The sequence below is a fragment of the Thamnophis sirtalis genome, unplaced genomic scaffold (assembly GCF_051295495.1).
Source record: "Thamnophis sirtalis isolate CommonGarterSnake01/CBP01778 unplaced genomic scaffold, rThaSir2_p1.2 scaffold_2, whole genome shotgun sequence".
NCBI lineage: Eukaryota > Metazoa > Chordata > Lepidosauria > Squamata > Natricidae > Thamnophis > Thamnophis sirtalis.
This window is the reverse complement of record NW_028261382.1, coordinates 164,043,734-164,057,151: the sequence shown is the minus strand read 5'-3', so window position 1 is coordinate 164,057,151 and position 13,418 is coordinate 164,043,734. Positions and strand designations below refer to the sequence as shown.

Genomic DNA, 13,418 nt, shown 5'->3' with positions numbered 1-13,418 from the left:
GGAAACATTTTCCATTCAATTTCAATTCAATAGTTTAGTTTAACCTAGCTCTATACCCATAAATGAATGGTTCCACCACAAAACCGCGGACGACAAAATGAAAGCGCGTACGTGACGTCATCACAGTGCGACGAAAACATCGCGCTGTGATTGATAAATGTAAAAATAAAGCGAAAACCTTACCCTAACCCCCCCAAACCTAACGCTAAACCTAACCCTTAACCTAACCCTAAATCTAACCTTAAACCTAACCCTTAACCTAACGCTAAACCTAACGCTAACCCTTAACCTAACGCTAAATGTAACCCTAACGCTCTAAACCTAACCTTAACCCTTAACCTAACCCTAACCCTAACCCTTACCTTTATGTGAATCGGCTTGCTTTAATTTTATTTTTATTTCAATTTTTAATTTTTTTTGTCACGCTGTGATGACGTCAAATATGCGCTTTCATCGAGCGCGCTTTTGTGGACCGCGCTTTTGACGGATCACGTAAATGAATTAAGCTGTACATTTCTTTGAATTCTGTTTTAAAATCTATTCTAATCAACATATGCAGCTACCGTATTTGATATCATTTTTCTCTGAGGAGAAAAAAAGAGAATGATACCATGCAGGGCAAATTCACTGTAAGTTTGCAAAATACATGACTGTCATCAAAATACTGTCAATTTTGCATTTTAATCTTGATTACAGGGCAGTTTGAAATAACAATGGATAGGTAATGTCCAGGACAAAAGAACATAAAAATACATTTAAAATGTTGATTAACCAAAAAAAGGTAACCTTTTCCACTATGATGAGGTCTCCAACTTGAATGTCTGAGCTTTTAACTTGCACTTTACCTTTAAAGAAAGAAGAAATTAATCAATATAAACAATGATCTCAACAACACAGAACTTCAACCATTACGTTATTTCTATCTTTCATTCTATCCTTCAGAATTTATTTTGAATTATTAAGCTAACATAGAAAAAAGAGCTTAAAAGTTTAATGACTCATTTTAAAAATTAAATTTAAGTACTACAATCTAACAAAGAAACAAGAAAAAAGAATAGGATATTCAAAAGCATCAAATAACCTGCTACTCTTCTAAATACATTTTAGATGTTATCAATATCCAATATTGACACTGAAGAAGAATATTTTTCTTTCTTACTTTTAAACTATATCCAAATGTTATGTTGTCATGCTGTTGAAATAAATTACATGATAATTTTATCAGCTGAGAAAAAAAATTATTTGGCAAATTAAAAAATAAAAGAAGTTTAGAAAGCCCACAACGTATGCCACAATTGGTAGTAAGGAAAGGGACATCTGTAGCTAAGTTGTCATTAAGTGAATCATTTGAAATGATTTTATAACCTTGTTTGCTGTGGTTGTTAAGCAAACCACTGCAGTCGTTTAATGAACCACAATAGTCAATAGGCAAATCATGTGATCATTAAATGAATCCAGTAGTGAGAGGAAAAGTCATGTCACTTTTTTCAGCCACTTATAATTTTGAACAAGTGTTAAACACATGGCCATAAATTGAAGATTTCCTATATTTGTGTGTTAGGCAGCTCAGTGTAATACATGTCTTCTTACATGATCTTCTTAATCGATCTTATTAGGTAAAGGTAAAGATTCCCCTCACACGTATGTGCTAGTTGTTGCCAACTCTAGAAGACAGTGCCGAAGAGCCAGAGCTGTCCGAAGACGTCTCCGTGGTCATGTGGCCGGCATGACTAAACACCAAAAGTACATTGAACGCTATTACCTTCCCACCAAAGATGGTTCCTATTTTTCTATTTGCATTTTTATGTGTTTTCAAACTGCTAGGTTGGCAGAAGCTGGGACAAGTAACGGGAGCTCACTCCGTTATGTGGCGCTAGGGATTTGAACCGCTGAACTGCTGACCTTTCTGATCAGCAAGCTCAGTGTCTTAGCAACTGAGCCACCACGTTCCTAAAAATCAAGTAGCTCTTTTTAAATGATCTGGGAATGTGAGTTGGATATTTTAAAAATAAATGTAAATAATAATTTAGTTATCTCAATTATAAATTATAGCTAGAATAAATGCACTTCAATATTCTGATATTTTTCAGAAAATAATATTAAAACTGCTGTATTATATTTCCTGTAGAAGCACAAGAATTTATTGTTTAATGTTGCCAGAATTTAACAGCTGCAACGTATTTCCTTCCTATTTCTCTTTCATACATTGAAATCTGAAGCTATCCTTTATATTATATCAGATTTCAAGCAAATGCTGATTTGAAATCCTAAAATTCTGTTTTTAGCTTGAGTGCCTAAATTTAATATTAAAAAATAATTCCTACCTAAGTATATCAAAGCTGCTATCCCATCTCTAACATCCTCTTGTTCATCTTAAGTATTGCTCCAAGAAGACAAATGAATTTAATGTTGATGATCGGCCTATATTTCTATGTCACAAATAAATATTGGGAAGATGTCACATCCACTTTTGGAACTATAATTCAAAATAGCAATATAACAATTTGCTATTCTTTCTCAGAAAGCGCTTGCATTCTACAAGACTACAAGAACAAGCTTTTGCAATGTGAAATACTGCCTACAAAAAAATATCTACATCAAGGTATTATATAAAATATCAAGATATTATTCACACAATGTATACATCTGGCGAGAACATACAATTCCATATTACTGTTATTCATGTTCCTTGTCTGGAGTGAGGTTTGTAGAATGTGCCTTAGCAATTAGCAATTATATGTAGGAAAACCTTAAGGTATCAACAAGCTTTTTATCTATATAGAGAAAGTAATCATTGGATACCATTTCAGAAAACAAAATATACATTATAACTTTGAAAGGATAATTTGGAAAACTATCAAATGCTATTCACTGCATAAATTATTTTTGTAAACTATTTTTCCTCCAAAACACATCTCACAAACTAAAAACACTCTTCACCATCTGTGTAATTGCCAATAAAAAAGTCCAAAGCTGTCAGAAGTAGCTGCATATTCAAGCTTTATGGTCCACCAAGGCACAAGCCTTTGCCTAAAGCCTTATGTGCAACTAGAACACAATTAAGTGCTTATCATAATTCATTACACATGAACGGCTCAAAAAGAAGAATGAGTGTAAATAAAATCAACTTATAGGAATACAGCAGAATATTTCTACAATGAAAATAATCACACATGCACACACTACAAAGAATCATTATAACTTGGCCTTGCTCATTACCTTTAGGTCTCTGTAGCTATTAAATTTAATGTAGCATAAATACTTCAAATAAATTAATCAAAACAAAGACATGATCTGTAAAATTCCCATTGTTGAAATTTTGGGATTTGTATCCTGCCTTTCCATGAAAACGCATCCGTTTTTGGCAAAAACAGGCTATATGGAGTACTGCATAGTGCTTCTGGAGGCCTGGAGGGTGAAAATTCAACACATGGAAGGCTTGGGAGCCCCCAAAAGGGCTCATTTTGGCTAAAATGGGCCATGCAGAGCACTGCAGAGTGCTTCTGGGGGTCAGGGAGGGTAAAAACATGACGCGTGGAGGCCAGAAACTATTTTTTTTGTTTTCTTCCTGTAAATTTAGGTGCATCTTATAGTCCAGTGTGTCTTATAGTTTGAAAAAAGATGGTAATATAAACACTCATGCAAACATGTAACAAAAATATGTCACAACTTCTATATTAATATAAGCTTCTGAAATCTGGATCAAGCAACTGAAGCAATAAGAAATGTGTGTGATAGAAATATAAGACAGAACCAAGAGGAAGTCATGTGTATTGATGAGCTAGTCAAGATGAAATAGTTACTTACTCTCAATCAAGAATTGATTGAAGAACTTCAAGAATTATAGTAATAAATTTTGCAGTTTACACGTTAATAAAACCATGAAGTTTATATAAAAACTTACAATGTTGCTTAAGGTTTCCAAGCAAATCCAAAATTGTTGCCATAGCTATTCAATATTAGATAAGTCGGAGCAATGACAAATCTATTTGTGAAAGGATCCCTGTATATAATTTCATGAAGCTGATGCTTTTTCATACAAATCAAAATATTTTGTGAAATTGGCAGGAATTCTGAAGAATTCACCTAATTTTGGGGTCCAGTTTGATTGTTTTTGGGGAGGAACTTTTTAAAACCACTGTTCTAATGTGTAATCTAATTTATTTATTTTTTATTAAGCAATCAAAAGATAATTTTCTATCCTCATCAACATTTTTTTTAGAAAAGCATCAGCGAGGCAATATGAATAAGAGCTAAAGTCTCTATATAAGCAATAGTGAACATTTTTGTGATGTCAGTTAACAGCTAATTGCTCACACATTTAGAATGATAACCTGTTGCAATGAAATGTTACATGTAGCAAATAACTCTCCATGTTGTTTAAAAATATCCCCCCCTTGATTTGCTTTCTTCCTAGGAAATTTTATCAAAAGATTCAGTTTTGTATTTCATCCTTAGGTCATCTCTGTTTTATTACCCAACCCAAAATTTTAAGAAATTGTCTTATTGATCTGTTCAGACCAATCCTGTTCAGATGTATTTTTTACAAATAAATTGGGATAGTTGTTAAATAATTATGCTCTGTGTATTCATTTTTGCATTAATCAATCAACCTTTAATTAAGTCAAAAACCAGCAAGAGGAGAGTGGACTACAAATAAAAATTAAAAATGTAAAAAATATAAAAATAAAGTTACATTAAAAAATTATAAAATATAAAACCAAATGTAAAATATAAAACAAAAATGTAAAAAAAATGTAAAAGCCTAAAAGGAAAAATAAAGGCAATAAATGGACATTAAAAACACAATAAACGTATCTATCATAATATAAAACTTTCTATAATGATGGTCTAATTGCTCATTAAAACTGATTTGTGACCCAGGTAATCTTTTGACATATTTTAAGTGCTGCTGCACACAACCTAAATAACACTATATGTTGTAGTAGCAGGGAGGTATAAAATTGCCATATGCGCTCTGCAATAATAGTGAAATGGTGTTAGTATTAAGTGTCACTGTAATATGGGAGCATTTCTTAAAATAATTTCACAAGCTTTGCTTTTTTAGCAGCAACACGCATTCATGTACCCCCTGGCAATATTCTTCAAAATCCCCCACTGCACAAAAAAACGATTCTTACTAATAAATGGGTTTTCATAACTCTAAACCTCTAGAAGAGTTATGGAAACTGCACCTAAGATGGAACAGATTTGAAGCTGTGTGATACAAATAAGCTATTTCATCAACAGAATGACAATATTTGATTCAATAATGATGAACTCGATTTCTTAATACTCAACTAAAGTGACATTGCTCAGTATGCAATATTTATTTTAGTTATATAAGAAATATAATCTGTTGATTTCCCTTCATGGTATCAACCATGCCTGAACAAGCTGTGATCTATCTTACTGAAGGGAGTCCATTGGCAAATATGATCAATTTATATCAGTTTGCTAAGCACTTCTTTTTGATTTCTGCCTAAGGCTGATCATCCTTAGTGCTAACAATCATTAGATAGATGACAGTACATTGCTTAAAGGCTGTATGTGATATACTGTATATCAAAAATCATGCAAACTTGGTTTAACTGTAAATAATAGAAGCTACACGGTAGGAATGTTGCCTAGGATTTATATTAAAAAATGATTGCTAACCTCGTACTGTAAGTTTGCCATATAATTGAGAATTCATCTCCTTGTCTCGTTTATAACGACGAAATTCATCAACTGCTTCCCGCAGAATGGTGACAGCCAAAACAAATCCCTATTTAAAATAGAAGAAACAGTTTCTTAAATGGAAAATATTGCCACTAAAATAGAGTAAATTTGAAAACCATGGGACTATATTTATTTCAATAGATGTTTTAAAGGTTATTTTAAAGCATGTATCAAAATCTGAGTTTAACCAATAAATCTAATCGTATCTATACAAAAGTACAAAGATATTATTTGACAGAATGTCTTTCCTTCAAAATAATTTACATCTATAACAATGGGATGACTCAAATATAATAGCAAGTCTTAATTTCCTGTTCTCTGATTAAGGCAGGTAAAGACATTGGACAAATGAGTTCTGCCATCTCTCCTATTTCCATGCTTAAAATAAACTAGCAAGTATTATTCGTGTTGTCCCACAATTTGATCCTGATTAAACAATCTTAAGAAAAAACACCATAAAATAATTGGATTCATATTAAATAACAAAATACTACCTGCCTAAAATGAAGAAGACAAGATACGTGTCTAAGGCTAAAATAAATAATGCCAAACAATGATTTTGATATAATGTCTGAACCATCTCCTGATCTCCACAATGAATAGTGAAACATATGATTAAAAACTGACTAGTGTGTTTCCTTATAAAGTAAAACAAATATGGATATGACTATTTCTTTTAAAATATTTTTTTGCTTCTAACTTTAAGATAGATAACCTATTGTTTGAAGTCACTAACAGACGTAATCTCTTATTCTGAGAAATCAATGGCATTTCCAAACAAACATGTAACCTTTGTTTCTTCAGCCTGAAAAGATTCCTGCCATAGCTAGGAATAAGCAACTGGTATATAGAAATGTATTAAATAATTAACCTGCATACCCAACTTTTCTGGTTAGCGATAGCATTAACAATACTCAGGTTATATTTTGGGGTCTCATGAATCAAATAATTTTAATTCTCATCCCAATGTTTTTAATTTCAATTCACAACTTCAATCCACAGTCTCCTGAATCTAACAATTTGAGCTGAAATACATATATTAATAAGATTAATAATTAAACATATTTTAATAATATATTAAAAGCTTTGTGGAAGCTTTGTAATGTAAATTTTTCTTCACAGCTTCCCTAATCTTTGTTATTTTTATCAAATGAATTTATATTTACACTGAAAACTTCAAAACAAAATTGGCTTCTTAATATGGTACTTTTAAGAATATTCAATGAAGAACTATCTGAATGCACTAACTATCTGCTAGCCCCAACATCTTACCCAAAGCCCTCTTGAGTGGTAATAAAAATCCCACGATTTGAATGTATATATCCATGTGATTCTAGAAGGGTTGAAATTGCCTATTCCTCAGCTTACTTAGTCAACTTTGGTTAAGCTCAAAAGGGTATTTCCCCCAAATACTTAATTTAATTAAAGAATTAAATTTATTCTTTTCGGCATACAAAGTACACTTTACCTAAAAGACACTTTTAAAAACTGTCTTAATCCATATTAATTATGCTTAAAGGATTAAGAGGCAAAAGCTACCCCATCCCTCATTCCCTCACAGATTCATGTGCTCCATTCCCCCAGCTCATTCAAATACCCCAATCTATATAAAGGTTATTGCCATGGTTACAGTGAGTTGAATGTTAATTACAGTGTTAGCTTTAAGAGGAATGCTAGTGATTACATTCATCTAAATACAGTCAAAGCAACAACCCAGGCAAACTAGTGTCCTTCATATATTTTGGCCAACCCATTTATCCCCTTCCCATAAGGTCAAAATATTTGGAGGCCACATTAGGACAATAGAAATCCAAAAGAGAAAAAGAAGAAAAATTTAAAGCTGATGAAGGATACTTCTGATCTCTCAATCATTAACAGTGAGGGCTTAATCTTCTGACCCTCTGACATGTGCAATCTAGCCTGCTCATTATCTAAAGAAACAAAATAGTTTTTACAGCTTTTGTATTTACCAGAGGAGCCCAATAGGTGTAGAGGTAGCCTATTTTCAATGCCGGTACAAACTGTGAGCAGGAGACTACCAGAAAATAAAGGTTCAAGAAAAACTTGAATTGTTCATATAAAACCTAGAGTGAAAGAAACAGGAAAACCATAAAATGGCAATAATCGTAACTTACTATGGTGGTGCTTCATTTAGGACTTGAATACTTTCTTCTAGCCTAAAGGAGATCGACAGGAGTAAATTCTACCTAGAGTTTACCTCCTATCTAGGACAATTAATATTTATCAATTATATACCATTTTTAACATTAAAAAACCAGACATAGATTGCTTTGGTGATTCTTACAAACTTACAAAGTTGATAGTATCTGCCTTATAAATAGGGCTCAGAAAATAGTGGTTTTCTAACAGAAAAATCTTTTAAGCATACAGCTTGCATCTAGTTATTATTCAAGAAACCAATGTAATAAAAATCATATCCCACTTTTCTCTAATGTTGTATATCTATTAGAACCAAAATAATGGATACAGGAAAGAAAAGTACATCTTTTTTCCATACAGAATACAATTATAAGAGAAAATAGTATGTGACACAAAATAATTCCTCTGAATTTATTGTACTATAAAATTAGCATTATATAACTTGTCACTCTGTTCGGCCATTATCCCTAACTACCTTTAGAAAAAATGTTAATACTGTAATTGATTTTAAATACATTTCCATTTTTATTATGAAAATAAAGACTGTTACCCAAAAGACTGTAGGTGGGTGGAACACACTGCAATCAATGTAAGCTTCAGACAAACCAACATATTATGGAAATTTCAATACAAGGAAAGTCAAATTGATTTAGTAGTTATAACTAAACTACAAGCAGAAGCTAAAAACTATGCTGGAGTAATACTGTGTTTATATTTACAATGAAACATAATTATTTTCTTCTAGAATGTTTAAATTCTCATATAAATTAATCTCAGCAGGGTAACAATATTTTCTTCCTCACCACTAATTAATTTAAAATCTCAGTTAGCATCAATTAATAGCTCAGTAATTGGTATTCATACTAAAGCCAGAATAGGATTCCAACTGTGCAATTACAAAATGCTTTCGAACTGCTCCATTTCTTAAGGAAAAGTTTTAAGAAAAAAATATTCGAAGGCTAATAATGCATCTGGGTATGCCAACAGGTGTTCACAAATCAAGGGAGATCTTTAAAGGCATTAGGATTCTGCCTAAACCACTGAAATACACATTGTGCATTTAACTATAGTAATCAATGACTAAATATATATTTAATGACCTTTAAGTATAAATACACAAAATGCAGGTTTCATGCAAAGATGAAAATATTTGTCTGCATGAAAACAGTTGACATTAATACTCAAAAGAAAACACATTCTTAACTCTTTTTTCTCTTTCTAATAAGGATGGGGGGAGGAGTACTAGAAATATTCATGCACGTGACAGTTAGTTGAATAGCACTGGTAAGTAGGGGTAGTGGAGAGAAAACCAATGCATAACAATTAGAAAATCTGCATTCTTATTGAAATTAAGATTTGAAAGTCGCAGCATTCTTGTCAACAAAAAAACAAAGCAATTTATTACTGCAGTAAAAGGCACAGTATATAATAGCCTGTTTATTTTATACTCATTGAAACACCTCTCCCTTAAGAGTTACTTTTCAGTCAAATATTAAATTAGAAAGTACAAGACTAACTATCGAAAGAATCAATGCTAAAGTCATAATAGAATTTAGTGAAATTAGTCAAAGAACAAAAAACGCCAAACTGTGCCCTTTTGTGATTTGCACAAATTGTATTACAACAAATTATTATTGTCAGTACTGAAAAGAATTCTGCATCTTGAAAACCATAATAAGCAAAAACAAAATCTGAAGGGACAGGAATGTTATTTTAAACTGGATTTACTTAATAAGGGGTTTTGTTATACGCCTATAGTACACATAATAGGCAGTACAATATATGCTTTTCATATATAAAAGGAATTACTATATTTATGGGTTTTCTTGTAATCTGTACCACTAGCCATACTGGAAAATGAGCTTTGCAACCATTTATTCTGCATTTAAAAGAGGGTTACTTTACTCATGGACACAAAGGGGGGAAAAAGTTCTTTCTCTCATAACCAACAACTGAAATCTTACTCTGACATACAATTTTACAATTGTAAAAAGGGTTAATTAACTCTTAAGAAACTCTTAAATAAGAGCATGTGAATGGTTTTTACCACCATTTTAGAAAACAAATTTGGTCAATTTGAGTTCTGAATATTGGTTATATCTTCACTAATATATAAAATGGAGCATATACATTTTACTTATACAGATTTAAATACATACTTAAAATTAGATTAAAATCTATTTTTCTGCTTCTTCCTAACAGCTTAAGCCACGCATCTGAAATGTTCATATAGTCTTTAGCTGAAAATGTTATTGAGGAATTTTCTATTTATACATACTGGTGGTACAAAATATTAATTACCAAATATATAGGCAAGACCTAGCTAAAAATGATCACATAACTTAGAACACCAATACTACTTATTGTTGGAATGTAACTGTTTTTAGTGCTATGCTGCACACCAAATAAAGATATAATCAGTCACTGATTTGAAAAGAGATTGTTAAATTTGCTATAATCACCAACAATATTTCATTTGTTACATAAGTTATTTCTTTTGAAAACAGATTTACAGTTTTGGAAAACTAAATACCGAAATCAGCCCCTAATTCCATTTTGCTCTAAATTAACTCTTTTGTACAAGAAAAAAAATCCTCAATGTGAAACTATTATAAGAAAGATTATACAACTAGACGTTCATAGATATCATGTAATAATAGTGTAAAATACATTTTTCATATTTAGGTTGTCTTACCCCAGGTATAAATGTAAAGACATTGTATTTTTGGTTTTTTATAGCATTTCTTGGATACTTTTCTTCACATTTTTCAGGACATCCAAGCCAAACTGTGCGTGCCTTAAGTTCTTTTTTCCTCCGGCAAATGTTTATAAGCCAATCACAGCAACTGCAGAAAGAGGGGAGAGGAAGAAAGAGACATAGCCATTGTCTTTAATTTTCAACAAGAAGAAATCTTACAACATCTTAAACATTACTTGGAGTTTTCTTGTGTGGACTAAAATCATTTAATTGCATACAGTGGAGAACTCACTCTGCTAAAATTAAGTAAATGTTCTTTAAAATGTTATTCTAAGTGTTTTCTTGAAAGAGGAGCAAGCCAGTTTGATATTGGAAAAGTGTTGGACTAACAGCAGAGACACACAAATTCAAGTCCATCCTTAGGTAGTGAAATTTATTCAGTGACTTTAGGTAATCATTTTCTGTCATCTGCTCAAGGAAAGGAGGGATAGAAATCAAACTAGCTAATCAAATAAACCAAAACATAACTATGAAAGCAAGTTTTATGCACAGAGTTAGAGAAGGTTTTTGTCAGTATAAGCTATTTCCCAGTCTTGATCAAGTCAGTCAAAACCCAATACCACAGTTAAAAAGATACTAACCTTGGCTCACAAGAGATTCATTGAGACAGATACAATGGATTTCTGAAATTTCTACTTTCCTTCCATCTTATAACTACTTCAAAAAGTTTACAATTTTCTAGGTCAGTGTTTCAGAGCATGAAACAATGCTAACAGAAGTGAAAAGTTCCTGTATATGCAATGCCATTTATAACCTGGCTGTTAGTTATAATTAAGGTGACCAGATTTTCAGATTGGTAAAGAGGGACACCATTGACCGGGGGCGGGGCGGCTTGATTAAAAATTTTATATTTTGTCAAAAGGTCACACAAGGCGACCAGGACACTGAAAGCATCATAAATATGAATCTGTTGCCAAACATCAAAATTTTGATCACGTGACCATGAGGATGCTTCAACGGTCGCTAAGTGTGAAAAATGGTCGCTATGTGTGAAAAATGGTCATCAATTACTTTTTTCAATGCCATTGTAACTTTGGTCACTAAATGAACTGTTTGAAAGCTAAAGCTAGCTTGCATTATGCTAGCTTACATTTTCAAGAGAGAGAAGCTAAACTCCTTATTAGAATTGAAATAGAAATGAGTAGAGTAGAGTAGAGTAGAGTAGTTTATTAGCCAAGTGTGATTGGACACACAAGGAATTTGTCTTCGGTGTACATAAAAAAAAAAGAATACATTCATCAAGAATCATAAGCTACAACACTTAGTGATAGTCTCTTTCTGTCTCTCTCTCTCACACACACACAAACACACACACACACACACTCCTCCTCTGGATTCAATGGGACTTTTAGAAATTCCCCACTCCTGTGCACACACTCCCTTTCTCTCTCTCTCTCGCTCTCTCTCCCCTCCTCTGGATTCAATGGAGCTTTTAGAAAATCCCCACTCCTGTGCACACACTCCCTCCCTCCCTCTCTTTCCCCTCCTCTGGATTCAATGGGACTTTTAGAAAATCCCCACTCCTGTGCACACACTCCCTCTTTCTCTCTCTCTCTCTCCCCCCTCCTCTGGATTCAATGGGACTTTTAGAAAATCCCCACTCCTGTGCACACACTCCCTCTCTCTCTCTCTCTCCCCCCCCCTCCTCTGGATTCAATGGGACTTTTAGAAAATCCCCACTCCTGTGCACACACTCCCTCTTTCTCTCTCTCTCTCCCCTCCTCTGGATTCAATGGGACTTTTAGAAAATCCCCACTCCTGTGCATACACTCCCTCTTTCTCCCTCTCCCCTCCTCTGGATTCAATGGGACTTTTAGAAAATCCCCGCTCCTGTGCACACACTCCCCCCCTCCCTCCCTCTCTCCCCCCCTCCTCTGGATTCAATGGGACTTTTAGAAAATCCCCACTCCTGTGCACACACTCCCTCTCCCTCTCCCCCTCTCTCTCTCCCCTCCTCTGGATTCAATGGGACTTTTAGAAAATCCCCACTCCTGTGCACACACTCCCTCTCTCTCTCTCTCTCTCCCCTTCACTGGATTCAATGGGACTTTTAGAAAATCCCCACTCCTGTGCACACACTCCCTCTTTCTCTCTCTCTCTCTCTCTCTCTCTCTCCCCTCCTCTGGATTCAATGGGACTTTTAGAAAATCCCCACTCCTGTGCACACACTCCCCCCCCTCTCTCCTTCTCTGGATTCAATGGGACTTTTAGAAAATCCCCACTCCTGTGCAAACACTCCCCCCCCCTCTCTCCCCTCCTCTGGATTCAATAGGACTTCCAATGTTCTCTGTTAAACCAGTGTTGGGAAAGAGTTATGGGAATTTAATTAAGCCTGTTGTAGTAATTAAGGTATTACTACAACAGGTTTTGGGGATAGACTTGGAAGAAGGAAACACTCTTAACACCATGGAGATCAGAAGCTCACATAATGGAGCTTCTCAGATTCAAGGGCTGCTAAGCCAAAGGGGGACAAATCCATGCTGAAAAACCAGAGAACCAGGAAAGATTCTAGATCGATGTACTATATAGGAACGGGGGACGCAGCAAAGAGCGTGCAGCCCAGACGTTCATTTCCCACCCTGAGTTCGAGTCCCGTCGAACTCAGCATGCCTGGCAATTTCTTTTTATTTATTTCCTCGGAAACTCTTCCACGTAAACCACCTCATCGTGAAATCTTGTTCTCACGACCGTTTAGAAAAGGGATTGAAATAGGTTTACTAGGCGGAATTGGGAGAGAGAAGAACCTGTCAGAAACCGTAGGCAGCTCCTGTAAAGCAGC

General features: G+C 34.0%; 1 protein-coding gene across 3 annotated transcripts in view; it reads right to left on the bottom strand.

Moving 5' to 3' along the window:
• ATP9B (ATPase phospholipid transporting 9B) overlaps positions 1–13,418 on the bottom strand; it is a 152,942-nt gene that overhangs the window by 116,237 nt on the left and 23,287 nt on the right. For all 3 annotated transcript variants that reach the window (XM_087707339.1, XM_087707337.1, XM_087707338.1), the window contains exons 3-6: positions 10,577–10,727; positions 7,692–7,805; positions 5,659–5,767; positions 787–845 (exon numbers count right to left, since the gene is read on the bottom strand). In XM_087707339.1, coding sequence (XP_087563465.1) covers positions 787–845; positions 5,659–5,767; positions 7,692–7,805; positions 10,577–10,727 — 433 coding nt within the window. The remainder of the gene's footprint in view (positions 1–786; positions 846–5,658; positions 5,768–7,691; positions 7,806–10,576; positions 10,728–13,418) is intronic.